A 25,048-nucleotide genomic window follows, 5' to 3' on the forward strand; every position below is an offset into this window, starting at 1 on the left:
TTGTTTCCCCTCTAAGAATAATCTTAGAGAATTGTGTGTAGTTGCAGTTTGAACTCCACAAAGTTTAGCAACTAAAAATCATTTCTGTAGTATATAAAAGGAAATGGTGTATACAAGAAAAATGCAGATTTGAACTAATTTACAGAAATGACCACAAGTAAACTGTCTTTGTAGTTCAGACCTTTGTTTGTAAACCCTAGTCCCAGCTCCCTTATCTATTCAAAACATAAGTAAAAGATTATTCAGTGTGCTAGACAGTAAATATTAAGACTGTGTATTTCCTGATTCATAACATGAAAAAGTTTATCTTTAATAATGCAAACTACATTAACCATAATATACCCAGAGTCAAAGAAATCAGAGCCTTTTGCATAAAGTTGCCAATAAAAAGAGATTGAATGGAAAATGTTCTGCTTCTAAAGATAGTGCAGGAGCTGGAATTTTACTGAAGTTTCTTTAAAGCTTTAAACATTAGCTTTGTCTATGCTCTATCTTAAATCACGATAAAGGCCTTTAGCATAGCAGATGGGCATTTCTTGGTGTTTTATGAACTGCTAAAAAAGAAAAAAAAAGGCAACCATTAAACACAATGAGACACTTGCAGTGAAAGGACGACAGCTGTTCTTAATTGCAATTTGAAATCCCAGTTCTTAAGGACCATGCTGACAGTTCAGGAAAGGTCTAATAAAAATGCTGGTCCATGTACATACAATGCACTTAAGGGGGTGCTGTCATTGCTGATAGGGCCTCTCCCTGCCCTCAATTTCATCCTGCATTTAGTAAGTAAAACATAGCAGTGCCTCCTTTTAAGTATTTTCTATTATGCAAAAAGTCCCAGAATTCTAATGAAAACAATAATGTAGCTATCAGGGCCTTTCTTAAAAAATCTAGCTACACTTAAAGCTCCATGAAATGTTTAAAAATGCTTTTATGTCCATGTTCTCTCATAACATCAGTCAATTTTGCAATCAGAAGAACCGCATTTTATGAAGCAGCACAGAAAACGCTGGTCTTGTTTCTAGCCTAGATGTACAAACAGAGAGTTGGAAGAACCATCTGAACTGATAAGAGGAGACAAAAAGCAGTTATGTATTGATGTATTTCGAGAATTGTATCACAAAACTGAAAAATTACTGTGTGTCTTTTATTTAATTAAGTGCCCACTTCATAAATAAAATCAGTCAGACACATTGAATTGATTTTCAAGTCTTTTGTGTGAATTAGAGGGATTCTACTTTATGTGACAATGTGAATTAATTGCAAAAAATCTCAGTATTTTATGTCCTAAAAATATCAATGGCACAATAAGAACACTAGCCAGAACGTTCTGGGTTCAGGAAAAAGAGAGAAATGGAATCTGTCAAAAAAAGTTAACATCAGTTTAGACTACCGGAGCATTAACACACATCACCAACTACCCAACATATAGTAAAGCTTCTTTTTGCCCTATTTTTTCCCCAAAATTATCTTTGCTCTATCAATCTAGCCAAACCTCAAACCTCTTTTACGCTTACAAATAAAGACAAACTATAACAAATACACTCACATGCAAAAAAAAAAGTAGAGAAAGAGATCATCACAGATAACTAAAAACATTTGACTCTCAATCCCCAAAGCGACTGAAGTCAAATGTGAAAGTATGCTGTGTACAGAGGTATGAGTAAATATTTGAAAACAGTTCTGAAAACAAACTTATTTTGTTGAGGCTCTAAGCCAGCAGTTAATTCATAAAGGATTATGAATTACACCCCAAGATTATTTTCCTTCGTACACCATGACGACAACTATAGAGTTACAGAAGCATCTGGAACAGATCTCACGTTATGAGAGATCCACACATGGCTCTCCAAAATGACAAACTGATGGACAAGAAGGCTCTACCAGAGCCAGGTGGGTCCTATCCAGAGAGGGAGGCCTCTGGCAGGAGGACTTCAGGAGCTGTGATTGATGGTACTGCCAACTGAGATGGCTGTGGAGAATAAAACTGTCTGTGAGCCAGTGGATTTGGTGCTCTTTAATAATTGTCATGGTAGTATATGCTGCTGTAGCTTTCAAGAGCAGCGAGATGCTGGAAAGCGAGACCAGGGCAGAGTCATCTCTGCTTCCTGGGGTACTATTTTCGGAGACAGTTTTGTCTTGATGCCTTTTATATGCCCTGTAGTCTATCTATAACCCTTCCCAGCCCAGGAAGCGTTTAAATGCCACAATATCACAAAAATCCGCCCGGAGTCCACACTGTCAGAATGCCTGGTGTCCGAATGAGCCTAAGTGCAGGCAGCACTGCAGCTCCACTCCATCTGTGCTATGGCTCTGCAGCAACACACAGCACCGTACATCTTCATGTTGGAAATTCCATGTCCTGAACACTTAGAGAAGAATGACAGCACCAGTGCCATACACAAAGAATTTAAAGGGCCTTTTCATTTCTCAATTTAGGCAGCACTACTTAAAGGACCAACGGAAAGGCTCAGTCCAGTGAACTTTGGAATCCAGTCTAAATGGTCACTCCGGACCATTTTAAAAATTAAAATAAAGTACAACATTCATCTATACACTGCTTTTCCAGGCTGTTTATACTTCTTGGGTGTTAGGTATATTTTTTTAAGCCTCCTTTACAACTGCACACCCTGTCATAAATCAGTTCCTGCACTGTAATGCATTATTACAGAATTTCACACAATCTAGTATTGGCAGCAAACAAGCAACTACTGTTCTCGTCAATAAGACTATATTCAGCTCTGAAGCACTGGGGTGAGATGCTGCATTATGTGCTATCTAACTAAAATCATCCTGCTAAAATTTCAGGAAAAAGCCAAATTTATTGTTGTAGTTGAGAGAAACTTTGCTTCATACCTCAAGCCTTCAATGCAAAAAAACACTTTCAAAATGCTCTTCAAAGAATCAGACGACCATTTCAATATGGCCATATCCCAACTGCCTTCCTCAAAACTGTTTTCTTAGAAGGACTTCTGAGACCTCCTACCAAGTATAAAATTTACAAAACTGAGCCCCTCGTGGGTGATATGCCAGTAGCCTGCAATAGAAGAGGCTCTTCTCAGGCGTGAAGTCCTTCTGACTCCTGACGCAAGCATGATGCTTCATCTCCTTTTCATCTACAGGCTTGATGGATTTACACTCATGGATACACCATATCCAGTACTGCTGCACTACAGAGGTTAATATTACCTGATCCCTTCCAAAATAAGAAATCCATATTCTCTGTAGTTTTTTTTCCTCCACTTTCTTCTTTCAACTCATTCCTAGCAGGATACCTCATGAGGTTCAACAAGGCCAAGTGCAAGGTCCTACACCTGGGTCAGGGCAATACAGGATGGAGGATAATGTGATTGAGAGGGTCCAAAGGAGGGCTAGAAAGATGATTAGAGGGCTGAAGCACCTCCCATACCAGGACAGGCTGAGAGAGTTGGGCTTGTTCAGCCTGGAGAAGAGAAAGCTCCAAAGAGACCTTATAGCAACATTCCAGTACCTGAAGGGGCTACAAGAAAGCTGGGGAGGGACTTTTTACAAAGGCTTGTAGTGATAAGACTAGGGCCAATGGCTATAAACTGGAGAGGGGCAGATTTAGACTAGACATAAGGAGGAATTTCTTCACAATGAGGATGGTGAGGCACTGGCATCGGTTGCCCAGAGAAGCTGTGGCTGTCCCATCCCTGGAGGTGTTCAAGGCCAGGTTGGATGGGGCCTCAGGCAGCCTGATCTAGTGGGAGGTGTCCCTACCCATGGCAGTAGGGTTGGAACTAGATGATCTTTGAGGTCCCTTCCAACCCAAACTATTCTATGATTCTATGAATTTAACAATTATATACCGGCAGCCCTCCCTAATCACTGTTTATGATTTCTGTCAGCCATAGATGCTTCCTCCCTGCCCAGTGGTTAATTTTGCCAACTAACCTCTGAAGTGATCATTTTCCCTCAACTATAAATCTCTTCCAAAAGAGGCACTCCACTGAGCCACATAAACAAGTCCAAAAACTTGAGTCCCTGGAGAAGTCAGGAATTATTAGGAATAAGAACAAAAGGTCTGTAAAAAGGGGACACTGCAAGGTGAACAAAACTCAGGACTCTTGGGGGTGGGGAAGAAAGATCTTTTTTTAAAAAAAAAGATCATACCCAAACCTCCTGCCTCTCCTCAAACAAAAGCAACTGAAAATTATGAAAGGATAAACTGAAAAGAAAAAAAGGAAATGTTAAAGTAAACATACTGGGGCAATGAAGGACACTGAACCATGGCACAGGCTCTCATCCCACCATCCCCTTCTTTGACAAATAAAGCTAGCTACAGCGTATCTTAAAACTCCGCTACCTATCGGGGAAAGCTTAGTTTTACACGCAGGCAAAAACTACCCTTCACAGCTGGGGCTTTATTATACCCTTCAGACAAAAATATTTGCTTTAAATCAAGGAGGAAAAAGAATTACTGTAACCTTGCTGTTTCGAAAGACATGCAATCCTGGAATACCAGCAAAAAAAGCCAGAAGCAAAAATACAACTTCTATATTCACTGCTTACATTGGCTCAGAACTTGAAAAAGAAACAGCAAATTGTATCTATTTTAACAGTGTTTGCAGGTATCCACAGGATAATGATTTGTCCCAATAATTATTAATGTGATGATCATTGAAATGGGGAACATTAGTAAGTTCCTCATTCTTGCATTGTAATAGGCATGAGTTTCAAATCTTTGTGCTTGTATCCTATATAAAGGCAAGCAGGTTTTCAGGAGTTGCCTACAAGAGTTTAAGTCCCTCTAAACTTGAAAGCTTTTAATGCAAAACTATTATCTCTTCATAAATATTTTTCTTAAAAGAACTAATAACAAGTAAATAAAGTGTACAGCAAAATTGTCTAAATGGAATTCAATAGATGTCTGACAAAAGCCTTCTCCAGGTATTTTCTTGCTCTCCCAGTTATTCACCATAAATACTTCAGTGCACAGTTATGGAAATTGACTTGGAACTCTCATTTGCTTGTAGTTTGCCATCAGCAGCAAGGTTGCTGCTTTATATTTTAAGTCGTGGAATAAAACAATCCATGATTCTTCTGTAGCGAGCAGGTAAGGCATTTCAGAACATAAAGGGGAGCAAAAAGCCCCATGTCACTCTACCTCCCAGAGATGGAGAGCTGCTTGTATCCAGGAGTCAACTTTAAGATAGGAAATGCAAGAAAGCGCCTCGGAATCTCTTACTGGTAGGAAAGTGATGTGTCATGACGGTTGCAAATAAATGGTATGATAAGCTACTTATTTCCTATTGTCTTCACTTCAAAGATACCAGCAGCTGCCTTTGTGACTGTGGAAGTTAATGTAAATTAGCAAGATAAACGGCTGGGTTGCCTCTCATGTCTAGCTTACCCACAAGGTAAGCAAAACAGCAATTACCTCAACTGAAAGAGTAATTACATCAACTGAAAGAGCAGAACAAAAGTGTAAGGATTGCGTAAATCAAGTAGTAAACTGTTTGAACACTGAAACATCACACTCTGCCCTGGCAAGTCAGAGACAAGTTTCAGCCTGCCTTGCAGATAAAGACAAAAGCAGGAAGATTAACAAATAATTAAATCTAAAAAAAAAAAAAAAAGAAAGAAAAAAAAACCAAAAAAAAACAAAAAAAAACCAAAAAAAAAACCCCAACAAACTAATTAAAAAGCTTGGTAAAGCTTGGCTCCTATTAGAGCTATGCAAATAGCCACAGACTACGAAAACAAGCATTCAGGAGGCCTAGAAAAGTAACTCTTTATTATATGGTGCCACAACAACAGTGATCTATTTAGAGAGGAATGAACTACTAAAATAAAATCTTTTTGATCTAATTTTATCAGGTATAACACTATCCAAAAACATCCGACCAGAAACCTTCTCCTGGAAATGTAGTTTGTTTGCCCATTTAAAATGTGTACATGACCTTACTCCATAGTTTCCAAAGAACATTTAAAATCAAAAAGTAAATCAACTAGCCAAAGCCTGCAATTAAGTATTAACTAGCGTCACTGAAAGCGTCAGCCAGTCTAGCAGACACTCTTGAGGAAACAGAGCAGATGACTAGGTGTACTCCCTGGTGTTTCAAATTAGGGCTAAGAAATACGTGAACAGATTTTCCCTCCCATGCTTATGTTTCCTTCAATGACCATAGATGAGGAAAAAATCTCTAGGTACAGATTTCATGTCTTTCATATACTTTTCATGTCATCATATACTTTTGTCTTTCCATTTTCATTTGCACCCCAAGCCTGCTGACATTCTCAAGCACATCCTCCCTATACCAATCCATCATACCCAAATGCTTGGACATACCTCAAGCACAGACATACAAAACTACTGGAAAATAAGCAAAACATGTTTTAGATTCCTCATTTCCCAGAGGCTCCCAAACAGAGCTGTAGGTCTGGGAATGCCTCATGGCAGACTGCTCCAGAAATGCTGAGATTCCTAAACCTGAAGGTTCTCTTCAAAAAGGCAGACTTCAGAGAATATAAGCTATCACGCCAACAGATCACAGCACATTTATTTCTGATGGAAGAGTTTTGGTGCCATTCAGACCTACTTTCTATAGGATCAAACCAAACCACTGCTAGAAATTTTTGCAAGGAATTCTCTGGATTTTTCTAGTTAGCAGCAGTAACAAAATTACATTGATTATTTGTACAAAGGAGTTGCTGTAATAAAAAACACACTATATATAATTCTGTTTCTAGACACAGTTTCAAGGTCACGTATTGGTTTTCTTATAAATGGTCAAGAGTTTTGCTTTGCTCAGGATTATGGAATAGAAACCAAAAGTCTTTTCCCTAAGCACACACTTAAATGGTTCACTGGGTTTACCCACAATCAGTTCTTCTAAAGACACCATGGCTCAATGGACATTTACACATCAAAGAAAAATGAGTAAGTACATCTCCACAAATCAATACAGGGTTTTTTACCCCCACGTCAGCAGAAATACCACAAACTGCAATTTGTCTCACAGTATCTCTTCATTAAAGTTCCTGAGCAGCTAAAACAAAACACCATGAAGATTGCAAGGTCTCTGTGGAAGTGTAGCAACCTCCTCAGATATGCCTGAACCCTGCTTTTAACAGTGGCCTGCTACTCCCAGACATGTCAACCCCTGAATAAGCAAGCTCCAAGCCTGGGATGATGCAGCTCTATCACAAACCCAGTTCTTGGCCTGTACTGACCAGTGTGGTAGGCAAGCACCCCACTGATGATCAGTCCAGGCTTGGCTGCTGCAGGACCATATGGTCACCTTGTAAGCTCACCTCATGGTCTACTAATCAGTGAACAACTGGACTCGCATGAATCCTTAGGCTACAGCACAAGGCACTATATATTAAAGAGGATGAAAATTTTAGGCTTCTCAGAGATTGCATAAGGCAGTCTACACAGCCCTTATTTTAGACACCCACAATATTTCAAAAGTATTTTTTAAAGAAGTTTACCAATTTTAGCAGAGACAAAAGTGACTCTCTTGATTCTGCAGTTCTCATAAGCATCAACAAACAGGTGGGAATGGAAGCAAAGGCACCATAAAGTAAGATCAATTTTATTTCTACAGTTCAAAAACACTCTTATCTGTTAAAAAAATCACAATAAAAGATTATTTCATAATTCTGTATTTTCAAAGATATGTTGTCTACTTAGCAGGTGTCAGAAGACAGAATTTCCATACAGAAGCAGTATCAAATAAAGAAAACTATTGAGAGACTATATCTATTCAAAACAAACTAGTCTTACACTTATCATGACTTTGTACTCTATCGAAATTTGCCATGAAAATGTATTGCTATCAAGCAGTCAAGATCACTTGACATAAGCTAAAATTCAAAAAATTTTTTCACTTCAAACCACTGGATTTCTAGTGTTTGGATTCCAGAAGTTGTTGCTCTGAGATGACAGCCTGACCATACAATTATTGCCATTAGTGATAAATAATGTTTACGAAACCTTTTTATACCAAGTTAAAACTGTTAAGGCATTTTTATACCAAGACAAGAATGACCATTGACCATTTCTATTCTGGAAAACCATCTCTCAAGAGAGCTGGAAAAATGTGGAGATCAATCTATTACTATGTACTTGATTCACCATATAACAAAGTATTACATATAGTATTGACTTTCAGAATGTCAGACAAACTATAACTCCAGGATTTTATTTTTAAAATCCTCCATGATATCACAGCAAACTTTATGCAGCTGAATAAGGTCAGCAGAGCAGAGAGTTCTTTTAGCAAGCAACTGTGTTAATTTAGCAAGTAACTGTGCTTGCTAGACAAAACTGTGACGAAAGAAAACCCACATACAGCCAGAGTTCAGGCCAAGAACCACCAGAAGCTCATGCAATCTGATTAAATAGGTGTCAGCATTTCAGCCAGTGTATCTGGAAAAGTTACAGATGAAGTGTGAAGTCAAAAAAATCAGAACAAAATAACTTCCAGGAGTTTTTCCACACATGATTTCCTTTAAACCTAAAAGCTAACACTGAAGAACAATGCACAAATCGATGGCCGTGTTGAGACATCCAATCACTGATCAATCAAAGCCATCTCCTGAATACGTTACTGCAAAGTCAGGTGGTAACCTCACAACACACTGGGAACACTTCTCTATCCCCGCATCATGCAGAGAAGAGGAACAGATGCCTTTAACCTCACAACTATGATATCTAACAAGATTACCACAACTGACAGACCTTGAAGATGAGATACCTCATTTTAAGCTGCATCACCCACACCTGCGATCAAAGCCTTGTCCATAAGCCTTATGGACAGGGCTTAACCATGTTTCATTACTCTCAATAATTCTGACCAAACCCAGATAACATAAGCCACATTAGTTCTCTATAACAGCAAGGTAAGCCCTTTGACTTCTTTGCAATATGGACCCCCGTAAAAATGGATGCCAGAATAAAGGATTATACCTACTTCCCAGCCTTCTATTCAAATTTGGGCTTGGTATCGATATCATATGCAAATCATATTTTGCAGTATTATACATCTGTATATATGCCACACATTTTAGCATTAAAATCTGTATTATATATTTATGGCACTCTAACTGCCGTCTTAGAATGGGTTCAATTCCACCCACACAGGTGAAAGACCAAGCTTTTCTCTTCCTATGGTTACCATTCAGACATATCCAATGTTTCTGCATTCATCATGAGGGCTTTTTCATTTTTTTTGCATTGTGCAAACAGGAATTAGAAGTTTCGGATATTAAAAGGAACAGTATACAACTCAAACATTTTTAACACCTAATTTTTCACAAGACAACCTGGACCTTGAAAGAAACAGATTTCCTTGAAAACAGACTGCTTTACAATGCAGCAATAAAGGCTACTACCAACAGCTATAGGGAAAGGTTCTGAAATGCACATACCAGGATCTAAATACATGAAACAGAAAGTGTCATCTTGACTTCTCTTTAAAATAAGTATGAACTAATAAAAATTCATTTTGGGAGAGTGCTGGTGTGACTTTTGTTCTGTTTGCTTTAATCAATACAGAGCTCTTGATGAGCGAGACAGCTGGTACCATCTGTTTCAGGGCAGAAAGAAAACTAAAATTTCTTCACTATACTTACATGTGAGGACTGAGTTCATAAAAGTTTCGGTTTCTGTATTCTTCCACTTTCTCTGGAGTATAAATGGGTAGAGGTCTGTAGGGGTTTATCGATATCACCACGCTGCCAATGTACGTCTGTTGAAGTGAAACAAAAAAATACTGTAGTTTTTTCTTTTTAACATATTTTTGCTCTTTATGTATTATCCTCTCATTTAATAGTTATGCAAAACCAAGCAAACTGCCTAACTGCAGCAATGACTATGGATATGGATATGGATATGGATATGGGTATGGATATGAATGTGAATATGAATATGACTGTACATCCTCTCTGAAACGACTTCTAGACCTCTCTGAACAATCACTGTTGGGTACCAAGTTGCTATTTCTACATAACCGAAAGCCTCTTTAGTACGCTTTTTAAAAGAAAGTCCAATCATACAATATTTCTGTGACTAATTCAGTTGGAGGTGGAAAAGGGAAAAAGACACATGTTCACGAAGAACTGACTCCATCTGCATGGCAAATAACACAGGACTTTTGCTGTAGCCCTTGTGCACTTGTGCAAAACCACATAAAGACAAAGACGGAGTTGGACTGCACTCCCTCATCCAAGGAGGAGCTTCACACCATGTCTTCAAAGCTGTGGGCACAGAAGAGCACAGGGAAGAAACCCCAAGACTAACAGCCTCCAATAGGCTTCCGTCAATTGAGAGATTTACAGTCACGCTTCAAGTCAGCTGAAGTTCTGCCACGGTTCCTCAGCAGACATGGAGTGTAAGTTTTATTTCCAGATTCTAAAAATACTTGCCATTGCCCTTGAAAAGCACACGTAGTAATGCCTTGTTTTACTCTGTTAGGTCCTGTTCACTATCAAGCTGACTAAAGACCAACACTGTGCATCCTGATTACCATGCTGGCACACAACACAATTAACCTGCCTTTGTCAAGCCTACTGCCAGATGCCTCACAGCTCTCTACACCTCCCTCCAGCTGCAAGGACTGCATTCAAATACAGCTGAGTGGCAAGAAATGCCACAACCCCATCCCACTCTGCCTGCAGATACTGATCAAAGATTAATTAAACCCCAAGCATTTGGTATCTCTTTCCACAACCATGAAATAAATAAAGAACACTTGGTGATACACAGTCTTCCAACCAGGGACTCCCTAGGAGGTATAAAGGCTGTGCACGAAAGTAACACTTTCCTGTTATTTGGATTACACCTGTTAGCAACTACTGAACAAAAACAATGGGGTTTACAGAGATGCATGCATAGATTCTAAGTGGCTCCTTCACCGTGATATCTTAGTATCTCATAGTCACTATTTGGGTTTATCCCCACAATTTTCCGTACAGGGAAGTGCTACAGTATGGGAAAAGAGGCATAAGGAGCCAGAGCTACTCACCAACAGTTTCGGCACAGCATGAATTGCCTCCCAAGCTGCAGTCACAAAGTGGGGCAATACTAAGTGGGGCAACCATTCCCTGTCTTTCACAGCTAAAGCAATTTTCTGCTACATATTAAACAAATCTGGTCCTAAGCAGAAAGCTAGGAGAGCCAGATTTCCATATCTACCACAGCATGCATAAGCATAAGCAAGCTGTGAACCTACCTGGCATTTTCTGTTCCATTCAAAATACCGTTGAACAAACCAGACTGCAGTGTTAAAACAAGTAGTATGAGGCTTCCAGAAACTCGTAGTTTATCTCTGCAGTGTTTACTACTGACAGAGTGAAATAGAAGCAGCCACTGCTGACCACTGCGACAATGAAACACACACTTCATTAATTGGGCCCAAGACTCACCATTTGGAAACAACCCATACTTTTCTCCCCTCCTTTGGAAGTGGCCAAAAACCTCCTGCAAAACATTTTCCCCTATGCATCTGAGCCCAGAACAGACCAAGCACCCTAGAAACATGCTGGATTTGTGGTCATCTTCCAGCCAAGGAGGAACGTGTTTTCCATCTATGTCTAATCTCCAGCTGAACAGGAAGAAAATGCAAAAAATGCCTTTCTACAGTGTTTACTTTGCTGTTTCAACATATGCGGCTTTGGCAATTTGTAAGCTTACATATCCTTGGCATGAGTTACATACCCCAGAGTAAGAAGTTTTCTAGTTTTCACAACTGCATGGATACCCCAACTCTTTCCTGATAAAACAGTAATATGTTAACTTGTTTCTTCCTAAATGTTAAGAGTTCGTGAATTCAGCCTGTTGTGAAGTCAGTGCTGGAAAATTATCAGCAGAAGAAAGATGAAGGCCAGATCTCAAACATTATTTTTTGAAAGAGGAATCCTTCGGAACTCAAAGACTTGCCCTTTTCAGCTATTCTGCTACCACAATAGCATACAATTTAATTGCTAAATTCCTTGAAGTACTCTGAGATGCCAAAGTAAAGAAAAATGAGTGAAAGTGAAAATCTTGATTTTTAATTTTGAATACAGGCATTTAAATGAGATTTATATAGAACTACCTCTTCATAACCAAGTAATGCATAACCAAGTAATGCTTAGATGATGTATTTTGGAAATTCAAGTCAGCTGGTTTTTGTCAGACATGAACAAATAGAGACCATTTCCTAAAATACCAATATTTCAAAAGGTCAAATGACTATATAGAAACAAAGATATACTCATGGCCATTTTAAACACCAAGCCAAAGCATGCCAAGAAACCATTGGTTTTGCTGCAAATCTGCTTACAAGAACTAATACATTTCCTCTTCTAAAAATGCCAATATCTCAAAGCTGATGGCTAATGGCTACTTGCTACTGGTGGTCTGTGAGATTCTACATAACGGGGATAAACAGTTCTGGAAAATGTCTTTCCCACATATCTGCTTTCGTACCAGAACTCTATTATAAATAAACAAAATAAATGGCTTAAATCCTTGAGCAAGTGACAAGCACAGAAACATTCCAATGCTGAAAGCAGAACGCCCAAGAGTAGTGGGACACCATACTGTGGCACCCCAGGGACCAAAGGGATTCTTCATTTTCCCTATTTAAGGAAAAAAAATGAAACCCCAGAGGAATGGCCTTATGATGATGAACATACGGAATGCAGTCAGGAGATTTGATTTCTTTCTTGGCTTTGACATGGTCTCATTCTGCAAGTTTGGACAAGATCTACCATCTCCTCAAGTTTTGCTAACCAGAGACTCTTGATAACACTCCTTCCTCCAAATTTCTACTTTATTGCAATAATACACAAAGGCAAATTCTGCCTCTTTGGCATGTTTTTCCAGAACCCAAACCAAAAGGACTCTCACTCATCATTTATCAGAGCATCTGTCACGTAGCATGACAACACTGTAATGGGCTAATATTTCATCCGCACACAAGACAGCATTCAAGTTTCAGGTCAAAGGACAACACAATCCACATTCTCCACCAAAACAACACAGACAACTAATTCCTGTTCAGTAAAAGGTTTAAGACCCTAAGCAGGAAGACAATTTTAACTCATAGCTCAACTAGAAAAGCCAACAATATTTGTTACATCACTTCCAAGTACTGTTGGAGTTGCAACATCCAAGATACTTTGATGTCCTATTTTTGCCCTTCCAGGACTGAAAGCAAAAGTAATAAATTGGGGCAGAATGTTACTACAACTTCAAGCTTGTGTCTGCCTTGCAAGGCCTTCTATGCCTTTCCAACCCAAGCAGCTTTAAGACAGGCTTTAGAAGAGGCCAGAAAAGGCAAGTTGATGTAAGGCTCCCATTGCTTGGGAGAAACCTCTAGGCAGCATCCTCTTCCCAGCCAAGGGCTAGGAAAAGCTATTGCTAAAGACTGGCAAACTGCCTGAAATGCCTATGCACCTTTTCAGCTGAGAGGTTATAAAAACCTTACAGAGAGCACAGCAGAAGATCCCCAAACACCTGTGCAGTCAGAACACAAAAACACTGTGGTGAAATGTGACACATGGGCAGAAGGCAGTATAGGCCAGATCAAGAAGATAAGCTTTTAAAAGACCACTAGTAGAACTTAGGGGAGCATATTTCACACTCTGGGATACAGTATATTAATACAGCTATTCTTCCTCCTGGCAAAGTTAGTCTCTTACTCCAGAGGCCCAGAAAAGAGAAGATTTCAGCTGCAGAAGCCAGAGAATGTTATCAACAGTAGCTGAGGCTACACTATAGGAGCTGCAGAGCTGGGGCTATTGTAACAGCCCGATCAGGAACTTTAAAAGCTTTTCTGGATCTGCAACATCCTCTGCAAAGCATCCTTCTGCAGAATTCAAAATCATAAAAAAGCTACAAACATTTGCTGCAAACTTTCTGGAAGTGTATTCTACATCACTTTTACCAGCACTTTTAAAAACAAACCCACTGCTTCTTATCCATGGCTGCCTGTAATAACCCAGAAAAATTGCTGCTGCACAGAGGTCACTCCTGCTGTAAAATATCCAATTAATGTCCTCTGCAAGTGTGCTGAATTCCTAGAGCCCAATAAGGTTCTTCTGTTTACTTACTTTTTAAACACTAGAGTGCAGACATACAAAACAAATAAATTCTAGTAAAAAAAAATTGCTAGCAAGGATACTGATTCTTTCATGTATGCAGACTAATTTTAATACTGCAGTTATGCATAATGCATTTCTTTAGTATTAATTATGCTTGGGTGTACTGGGTTCCTATAAGTTTGAACAGTTTCAGATTACATCACTAAAACAATTCATTGAAATGAGAGATAGTGATGTAAAATCAAAGAGAATCATGACTAGATTTTATTGGAACAAATCCAGAAACAAGGCCTGGGCAGCACTGTTTTCTTCACAGGGAGGAGAACTGTGTTTTGGGTTTGTAGCTTTCTTTTTTTTATTGTGACACATGCAAAATCATATTTCTAATATAATACTCATTTTAATTTGCCTTTGCTTGAACTGTTGTGGTTTTGGATCTTGCCAGCTCATAAGCACATATGCCACTGCATGCTCAGAATAGCTGAGCCAAGCGGAAGGCAGACACAGAGGAAGCCTGTACTTACATGTTCTCAATTTTCTGAACTGTCTCAAACTCAAAATGAAACAGAATTAAAAAAAAAAATCAAACAAATCTCTAACATCACAATGTTACTTCATACTGAAGTTTCTCATTTTAATAAATGCTAGCAACTGTATCAGTACTTTATTAAAATACCATGTCTTATCTGAACAATCATGGTCTGTGCTCAACTTTGATTTTCATTGTTGTTGGCCACAACAGAACAACTAAACACATCCAGATTCCATTCTATTGTGTTTTTTCAGGTTAGAAACACTCGGAAATTTGGAAAGGACTATGTTTTAAGATAATCAGGAAAAAAGTAACATCAAAAATATAAATAAAATCACCTTAGATCATTATTGCTATTTCTGGGGCTTTGATATACTGTATTACTGTGAATCACAATGTAGGTATTTGTACTGTTTGGGGGAGATGGATGGGCTGGGTATATGAAAACCACAAACAAGCTAGGATTTCATCCTGCAATACTCACCGTTTGCCTGCACTCTTTCATGACAGCACATACCAAATAAACTCTACCTGTGATCCAAGCCGTGCAGCTGCACTTTGCATTCAGCCAATGCCTCTTGCTTCAGTGAACTTGGAGCAAGAGCAGAGCTTCCGGGTATCATCTGCAAGCAACTAGGCAGGCACAACCCCAAGACCCAAAGAGCAATGATCTAGTGGAAAGAACAGGGACTAAGAAAGTTTGATTTCCTTGAACAAGAGCTTCTCTGTAGATCTTCCCATATCCAGTAAGAATTGGACTCACATAGCATCACATGGCACTAGTCCTTAGATAGCAAAAGAAATTTATGTGCTTTGAGCCTTCTCATTAGTGTTTCCCAGCAAATACAGCATCTCTTCAAAGCTCCTGATCAGCTCTCCAGAGGCTGCAATGATCAGTAAGACGCTACAGATGAGAAGACCTGTTTCTACACCCACTGACTGGAAGGGAAGCCAGTGCTCATAACTGACTTTTCCAAAGGCTAATCTGCAGTAAACTGAAAATAAAAAACAGACTTTCATACTTAGTGTGACTCTCTCTTGCCCCCGTCCCTTTCTCCTTGTTACTATTGAATATTTTTCACTGTAGTTTGGAGTTCTTTCTAATTATGTTTGTATGACTGAATAATACAATATTTGAACAAACACAGCCTATTCCCCATGATGTCTAAAACTCTCTTGCTCAAGACCATCCTCGTGGACATAGCATTTTCTCCTTAAAAATACAGTGGACAGAGTCTGTACTTTGCAATAGAAAGAAAGCAATCCTTGTAAGCTATTATATGTGCTCAATGGAGTCATTAATCACGACAGGCAGGCTTGTAAAACCTGTACAGGACGGTAAAGACTGCAAAGAAAACTACACAGAAAACCACTGGATGATTTCCTGAAATCTGGGAGGCAAATGAAGCAAAAGAAGAAACTGAGGCAATGGTATCCACAGCTCAAGGAAAGCCATCTTATTGCTAGAGAAGCAAAGCTTGGTATTTGTATCTATCACAGTCATGTACCTAATATGATGGCTGATACAATGACCCAAGTAGCAAAGCTCAAACAGGTAACATAAAGTGAGAAGAGCATATCTATATCCCAAAGCAAATAATTATGACAGAGGCAACCTATGTGAGAAAGGATAACAACACTGCTAAAATATTCTTCAACACAGGTTTGATCCTGTAAGTCCCTGTGCAAACAGCAGCAGTCTAAACAAGCTATGGGTAACCTGCACCAGATCCAATCAAGCTCCTAATCACACTGCAACTTGCTTTAGATCCGAGCCCTGAAGTAAGAGCAAAGTGTTTGCCAGGAAAAGACACACAGCAAGTTGAAGCAAGTCCGTAAAGAGGATGCAGGCACACAGACTGTCAGTTTTCTTTTCTGAGTTTCTGGAGGGCACAGAAATCTCTACTCTGCTCAGTGAACATTGCTGCTAACCTCACAATCATTATGACAGACTCTAATGTTATCACTAATGAAGCAGATTAATCATCTCAGCCACCCATCTCTCTGACTACACTGGGATGTTTCTACACAAACAAGCAAAATTCCTACACAGAATTACTGATGAAACCTATAAAGTAAGCAATGAGGAAGTCAGCCCAAAGCAGACAGGAGAAATTTTAAAGACACCTTTAAAATACCTTAGAACATCAGTGCTTGTGCACTTTTGAAAAGATAAAGACTTGTTTTCATAATCAAACTGGAGATTAGCTAGTGTCTGTGCCAAGAAATCATTGGTGAAAACTCATTTCAAAATTTTTCATTTCTGTACAAATAAAACATGAGGGGGATGCCTCCTGGCACACCACAAGGAAGGGTAACCTATGTTCTTCAGGGTGAAAACTACATTTATAGACTACTTGGACACTTTTGCTTCTATTTCTGTTACTTGCCAATCTTCCATGAGTCTTCCTTTTGTGTGTTTATTTCATATAACATGCACTGAAACAACCAGTAAACGCCCAAAATGTCCTGAAGGAGGCATGTCCTATACCACCTCCTCTCTTTTTATAAAGTATCACATCAGTGACAAAAAAGAAAAGTGTGTGGAGGGAAGGATAAGACCCCTACACACAGTCCACAATATGCATACACTTTTCTGTGATACTTATCAATGTTTTGTTACTGTTTTATGCAGATATTGCATAAAGGCCTACAAATGAGTGCCTAAACACTACGTTCAGCACCATGGGAGCTGTACAAAACCAAAAGGAAACAAAGCACTGCCATGAGATAAGCAACTCTCCCACAAAGCACTTCAAGGTAAAAAGCAACCAACCCGCTGGCTGTAAAAATTTTTACTCCTGACTCATGGCAGGTTGTAAAGTGTTACCAGAGTGGGCTGATGCAAAGGGCCAGAGGATCAACAGGATTCCTATCCAGATAACAACCAAAGTAAGTTTTACAGGGAGGCAGAATACTTATTCTATTAGCCCACAAGCCATAACAGGAAAGGACGTGCCTTAGGCACACAAGCCCATCTTCATATCTGAAGCAGAAACAGCAGGCTTCAAGGTCCCAGCTTGTGGCAGCTGCAACAATATTATTACTACAACTCAGCAGCTTCCCTCAAAGGGGGAAAGAGTCAAGACATTGCTGGGAAAATCACTCAAATCAACACAGGCATCCCCCGAGGGAGGAAGAGAGGGAGATCTGAGGAAACTTGGGTCCCCTGGGCTCCCATCACAGGAGGATGGATGGCTGCTCTGCTGTGGTTCTCTCTCTGCCTTTAAGAAAGGACTCAGTCATGACACCCGCCACTCCTCAAACTCCCAAAGGAAGACCAGCACTCCAGGCTGGACTTGCTGGATAAACACAAGTAAATACATTGAAGAGAACAGGGCCAGCGCTGGCGGGGGATAGACGCTTCTGCATGTTACTGCAGGAGCAGCAAAGGCACAGACCTTCTCCCAATAGCCATGCAAGCAGCTAGGACATACCCAAACCACAGCAGACAACAACCCTCTTCAAAATCCAACAAATGACTCCACCTGGCCTCAAGAAAAACATACCGAAGAACTGAAGACCAACACAATTATGCTGACATCAGAAGGCAATGAAATTGAGAATAAACTTGAACTTCAACAATCACACAATCATATTACAACTACGATTTTCTCAGCAGGCTGGATTTATGTTTCCTGATACCACAAAACCGTTCTTCTCAACAGCAACAGTTACATGGAGGGATGGCCACACAAGGCCAATGCAGACCAAAACAATTGTTCTCATTCACCTAATTCTGTTCCTCACCCTCTTCTTCCAAATGGAGCACCTGGAATATGAGTTCTGAGTGCAGCAGGAACAAAGCCACTGTGCTTCCCAGCAACTCAGCAAACTCCCAAATACTGTAAGGTAGCTGAAAAAGGAGTGAATAAATATATTGAGAGATACAGTGGAGTAAAGTCAAGTCAGAAATAAAAAGGCTACCCCTAAAATATTAAAACAGAGACCAACAGGAAGCAGCTCAGTCTGTGAAACAAGCACACCACAATAGCCATGCCACCAGAAGGCACCCATAAGGATGGTACCTCAAACAGCTAACACTGAGTTATTATACTGGAATGCCAAGTATTTAATATTGCACTGGTAAAACAACATGTGTTCAGTACCATGAGACTGTTCCTGCCCAAAGCAGCCCCACAAATCCACGCGCAGAAAATACAAATTAAATGCTGATATCAGAGAAAGATTCTGTTTTGTTGTAAGAACAATAAGCAAACAAACAATTTCTTGTAGGAACAAAATGTTGACCTCTGCAAATTTGGGAAGTCTTCAAAGAAAACACTAAACTGTGGGGGATAATGTGCAAGGGCAACAGAATAAAGCAGTATCTGGCCTCTAAAGGCTGACTCCTGTGAGCCTACACAGCCTCCACTCCTTTCCAGCTCCTCATACCTCCCATGCCCCTTCCAAACGCCTCACAAGACAAGTCCGTACAAATAAAAATTTCAGACTAATTCATGCACTACAATTGTATCCCAAATCTCTATTGTTCATGAGTCACTGTAAACACACACATAGACAGCCCCCCTCCCCTCTCCTATTAGTCAGCATCCCAAAATACAGAGGAAAAATAATCGCTGAGTTGGATTGGCTGAGCACATTTCAGCCAACTTAAAAAAATTTCAAAATAAAAAGTTCAGGAAGAGAGTTCAACAGAATGAGTAAAAATTCATCAGTGACATACAAACTGAATTTTACAAATATATTTCCAGTTTTCCATGTGGTCTCTAGGTCACGTGTTTTAACCACACAAACTGCTCCCTGAAACTTTCAAATAATCAGGTTTTTTCTACTTGCTAAACTGCACTGCCCATAAGCAACACTTTTCTCTGTAAAGTTAAAGACAAACTCTCTCAAGCTTTTGTTACTGATATTTGCAGAAAAGAACTTTTGAGAAAAAAAATGATGCAAATTTTATTAATAAAATGTTTAAGAGTTGCAATAAGAATATAATAAACAATTAAAGCTTCTTCATGAGAGTTTTCTTGGTCAGACATATCCCAAACATTTCCAGACATGACTAAACTCCAAGATTCCCATTTCCAATTAACACATGCATGTTACCCAATAAGCCCTTCCCCCAAAGCCACTCAGCATGAGATTACTGCAGAATATGATGGTCTTTAGTAGAATATTTGGCCAAACTCCAGCTCCACCAGCCCTCATGCTTATTTTTACAGGCACAGCCTCCAGCTTTGCACTCTGGTATGCAACATAACACCCAAGTCCATTAAACTCTCCATCAAGTACACATAAAATTGAACTACAGGTAATCAATCTGTAGCCAGTTCTCCAACTGTTAGGAGTACTCTTATTGCCCTGCTTGCATCACACTATGAAACTCAGCTAATTTTCTTGAAGGTCTTACAGTGACCGTGCCCAGGATGGAACAAGGGGACCATTATGGGATCAATCTGAATGCTCTCGCAAGGGGAGCTCTTATGGACAAGATCAGGAATGTCATTGGGGTAAACACAGCTGACACTAGGACCTCCAACATCAAACATTCAGCATCAAACATAACTACTGTGAAAGAGAGTAGAAAACACAAAAATCGTATACTCTTCCAGTGGAATGAGCCATTTATCTTGTCATTTTGGGCTATGGGGAGAGATTTGGCACTCTTCACTGGTGGCTCGATCTGACTCTCGGATTTACACTATCAAGGCTGGCAACACAATTATGTAATGTCTGCCAACTTTATAGCATTTTTAAAGCCACTCATGTTACAGGTCTCATTCCTCACAACAAACCCTTTTAAAGGTCACACGTGGCAACTCTATTTTAAAACTAACATATGTAGCACAGACATATCCTTTGGTCTACAGAAAAAGCTTAGAAACCGATGTTGTGTATGCCCTGGTTTACTGCTGTAGAAACATTTTAATTTGTTTACGAGGCCTCAGTTTGAGGCCAACAAACTCCACAACTTGGACACAACTTTGGGTAATGCCTACAATGAGAACTGACATGAGGGATGAACTTAACCCCCTCAACTGAGCCATTAAAGGACAATTCCATTCCTACTGCCCTCTGAAAGGATCCTGAGACATCAAACCTGTGCAGCTTGTTAGAGCTGAAGAAATCTGCAGCTTTGTTAAGCACCAGCAGTAGTTCTTTAATAGTCCAATTTTCTTTCACACAAGGCAGCATACAAACTACAGATTTTACATGGTAAACAAACCAATTACTTCCAGATGTAACAAATGCTTCCCTGTGCTCATCTGAGCCTAAAAATAGAAAGGCAAAAATGTAGTTTTCATGAGTGAGGTTTGGGCAGAAAAGAGTGTGGCAATAAGGAAAAAGGAGAGAAGAGTTGGCACTTGAAAATTAACGTGTGGTTGTTACCATGAGCACAGTTCCAACTCACTATTTAAAAGTGTTCTAAAACATGCAAACCGTGGCATGAAATTTGCAGGCAGCAGAACTCAAATGATACGGAATTCCTTTGATTCCTTGAATGATCTGGTAAATAGAACCATGCAGCATCAAAGCTTAGCAACCTGCATATTTGGTAACAGCTTGTGGCACGACATAAACAACTACTCCTTCCACCATGATGTAGTGAATGGTTTAATACTTGCAAAATATCTGCAACATTTTGCCTTCATAGTGCAGATTCACAAACAGTACTTGTAAGACCTTAAATAAAAAACAAAAACATCCTCACATGATCAACAAACTGGAGATAAAAAGTGTAAACCATGGTGCAAAACTACTAGGGAATGATTAACAAAAAAAAAAAAAACCAACCAAAAGCACATCGACAAGAAAATCCTTTGGTTTTCGCAGCAGTTCACACTTCTCAAAGTATTAGGCATTCCCACCTCCAAGGCAAAGGATCCCACACCTCTGGAGAAAAGGTGGCACCTTGTATCACCTGCCAAAGCACAAATACAGCTAACTACATTGCAACCTTAATGCCAGGTACAACCAAATCAGGGACCAGGAAATACATGCTCTCTGTCACTGTCTCAAAGAATTGTGTGTTTGAACATGCTTGCCAACTAGCATGTAAGAGCAGATAAAAATAAAAGCAGATACCCATTTGTCATTCAACTGATCTCTGTCAAGAAAAGCTATCCAGGTCTAAATTAAGTAGAAACATGTAATTAGATACTTTGAAATCCATAGCAGTTTAAATGAAAAAAAATCTTTAGAATCCACTCCCATATGACTTATAGCAATCCTTAAGAAACCTAGTAGCCTACGGTACTCTCACAGGCATAGGTTTCTATCCTTAATGCTTTAAATAAAATGCTGAATATGACCCTAAAAATGGGCAAGGTAGTACTGTCTTCTTCAATCTCTAAGCAGTTAGCTCCCTTTCTTTCTCTTCTAATAATATTCCTTGAGCTAAAGTACAATGAATGATTCATTATCACCCACTTTTACTGTAGGTATTAGGAATCAGAATTAGAACTCTAAAAACGGATGTGAAACAGGTTAATTTTACAAGCCACTGACTGAAAAAACCTCTGAATTCAGCAGAGGCTGCCACTGCCCGCTCTTGAATACAGGAGATCTCCCAGATGCACGATGAATGGGCAGCAAAGATACCTGTCCTGTATCAATGTCTAAGAATTATCAAAAGGGAACAGCCCACACCTTCAAGGAACAAGGAAAATTTAAGACAAGTTTTTGGAAATGTAACTATCAAGGTATCAGGATGATTTATCTAACCAGTGTGGAAGAACTCTTTCCAGAAACATAGATCATTTTGGTTTCTTCAAACCAAAACTTTGGTTCTTCAAACCAAAACTTCAGAGATGAGAGTCTTCATCTTAAACTTCAATTTTCTGGTCAATTTAAATTGTCAGTCCAAACTTAAGGATCAAGTAGGTGGAAGTGATTCAATAGTAGATAGATGCAACTGTATAATGCCAAGTAAATGTCTACAGAAAAGGGAACAGGCATGGTTGAATAGGAAAACAACTCCAGAAGGATGATGCAACAGATAATAGGAGAGGTACAAAAGCACAGACTATAAGCAAGAGATAGAAGAAAACAAAAATAACACAGATCCTCTCACACTGGAGGATGGAGATGAAAAAGCACAATGAATACATGAAGGTTCAAATGCTTAGCAAGAAGAAAAAAACATAGTAACACTAAAAATTCAGAGCCCAGGAGAGAGCTCAGTTACAATTAAGTACAGAACATCTACTTGTTTCTAATAAGCTGCAGACAAAACTGCTTGCAGATCACAGCTATACTTTGGCTTAAACAGTTCAGCTTAACTCTTAAAACACTTATCTTTCCATGAGCTGTCTTGGAAAGTCAGATAGAATCATAGACTAGTTAGGGTTGGAAGGGACCTTTAAAGGTCATCTTGTCCAACCTCCTGTAGGGAGTGCAGACTCTCCAACTTGAGCTCAACTTGACCTTGGAATGTTTCCAGGGATGGGGCATCTACCATCTCTCTAGGTAACCTATTACAGTCGGTTCATCATCATCATTGTAAAAAAAACTTCTTCCTTATATCTAGTCTAAGTCTACCTCTTTTAGCTTAAGACCATTACACCTTCTCCTATCACTACAGGCCCTGCTAAAATGCTTGTTCCCAACCTTTCTTATAAGCCTTCCTTAAGTACTGGAAGGCTGCAATAAGGTCTCCTCACAGCCTTCTTTTCTCCAAGTTGAACAATCCCAAATCTCTCAGACTTTCTTCTCAGGAGAGGTGTACCATCTCTCTTTTTTGTGGCCCTCCTCTGGAACTCACTTCATCAGGTCCATGTCATTCCTATGCACTGAGGGCCTCAGAGCTGGACACAGTAATCCAGGTGGGGTCTCACCAGAGCAGAGGGGCAGAACCACCTCCTTCAACTTGCTGGTCGTACTACTTCTTTTGATGCAGCCCAGAATACAGTTTGCTTTCTAGGCTGTGAGCGCACATTGCTGGCTCACGTCCAGCTTTTCAAACACTAATATCTCCAAGTCCTTCCTGGCAGGGCTGCCCTCAATCCCTTCATCCCCAAGACGGTATTGATACCAGCAGGTAAGGGACCTTGCACTCGGCTGTGTTGACCCTCATGAGGTTCACATGGGCCGACTCATCAAGCTTGTTCAGAGCTTGTTCTTGATCCTGCTGGTTTTGTCATTGATGAAGATATTAAACAGTACTGGTCCCATTACAGACCCCTGAGGGACACTACTTGTCACCAGTCTCCATTACAACATTGAGCCATTGACCAATACTCTCTGGTTGCAACCATCCAACCCATTCCTGGTCCATCTGTGGACTGTTCAGTCCACCCACCAAATCCCTACCTCTCCAATTTAGAGAGAAGGATGTTGCGGGGAATTGTATCAAGGTCTCCACAAATTGTTAAGGTTCACACAGTCCTCAGCAGTACAACAGATACAATACTGTGCACATTTTAAAAAAAAAAAAAAAAAAAACAGAACAAAGAGAGATGAAGCAGGAAATTAAAGGCTTAACTGTAATCTCAATTTGCCTCTTCATTCCCAGCCTGTGTTTCAACTGTCAGTTCACAACATCTCGCCTATAGAGATTAATATTCTTGAAATTTTGATTACTTCCACATATATCCAAACCCAGTTTTTCTAGTTTAAAATCCATCCTTCTAATAAACATAACTTTTTTGCAAATCAAAGATAGCAGGCAACACTTAATGTTGCATAACATATTAATGTTCCAAGCATATGCTGATTCTATATCAACCTGCTCTAACATCCTAGAAGCCCTTCCCTGGAAGAAAATTATTTATAGCTGCAATGTCCTCTGACAACAGGAATATCAAAGTTATTTTTATTGTTATCGTCAGTTCTGGAACTGGTTTTTTTATGTAAATCAGAGGACCGCCATGTTGTGCAACAGGGAAAAAGAAAAAGGAAAAATATCCACAGATGGAAAAGATGAAATTCAAACAATGCAGTACAGGAAAGCTACAGCACAAGTTAAGGTTTAAAATATCCTTAATACCATAGATTATGTTCAGGCATTCAGCCTACGTGTATCCTTGTAATAAACACATATTTTAAGAATAACAACATATCTCCTCATAGGATGTTATTTGTCAAGCATCTACTTACATATACTTCACTGTGATCAAAGCGCTTTTTCAGATTATTGATGAATGAATCTTCATTAAGTGGCTCTAAAAGAACCATATCTCCCACCCCTATCATGTTGTCTAAAAAGTGACGTCTTGACCTCCATTTTGGCCATTTCTCCTGCAAAGAAAGAAACAAGGAAAAAAAAAAAAAGAGAAATTTAGCTCAAAATTAATTATGATTATTCACATTTACAGTAACACTATTTGAGGCATACAAGTTAAAAATTGATCAAATGAAGCTGCTTTAAAACACTTCTTCCAAGGAACAGTATAAAAGTTATTCCATATACCCAGGTAGTCCACATAATTCTGAAAAGTTATTTTAACAGTCAACAATGCCTTCTGGTTCACTATACATTAAATATGAAACAGCAAGAAG

General features: G+C 39.4%; 1 protein-coding gene across 1 annotated transcript in view; it reads right to left on the minus strand.

Annotated features, from left to right (window-relative positions):
* The window catches only part of MYO1B (myosin IB), a 100,629-nt gene extending 75,847 nt beyond the window's left edge, over positions 1-24,782 (minus strand). The window contains 3 exon segments of the mRNA XM_009559817.2: positions 9,601-9,716; positions 24,647-24,751; positions 24,753-24,782. Coding sequence (XP_009558112.1) covers positions 9,601-9,716; positions 24,647-24,751; positions 24,753-24,782 — 251 coding nt within the window.
* Positions 24,783-25,048: the final 266 nt, after the last annotated feature.

Source organism: Cuculus canorus, chromosome 6 (assembly GCF_017976375.1).
Source record: "Cuculus canorus isolate bCucCan1 chromosome 6, bCucCan1.pri, whole genome shotgun sequence".
Classification (NCBI taxonomy): domain Eukaryota; kingdom Metazoa; phylum Chordata; class Aves; order Cuculiformes; family Cuculidae; genus Cuculus; species Cuculus canorus.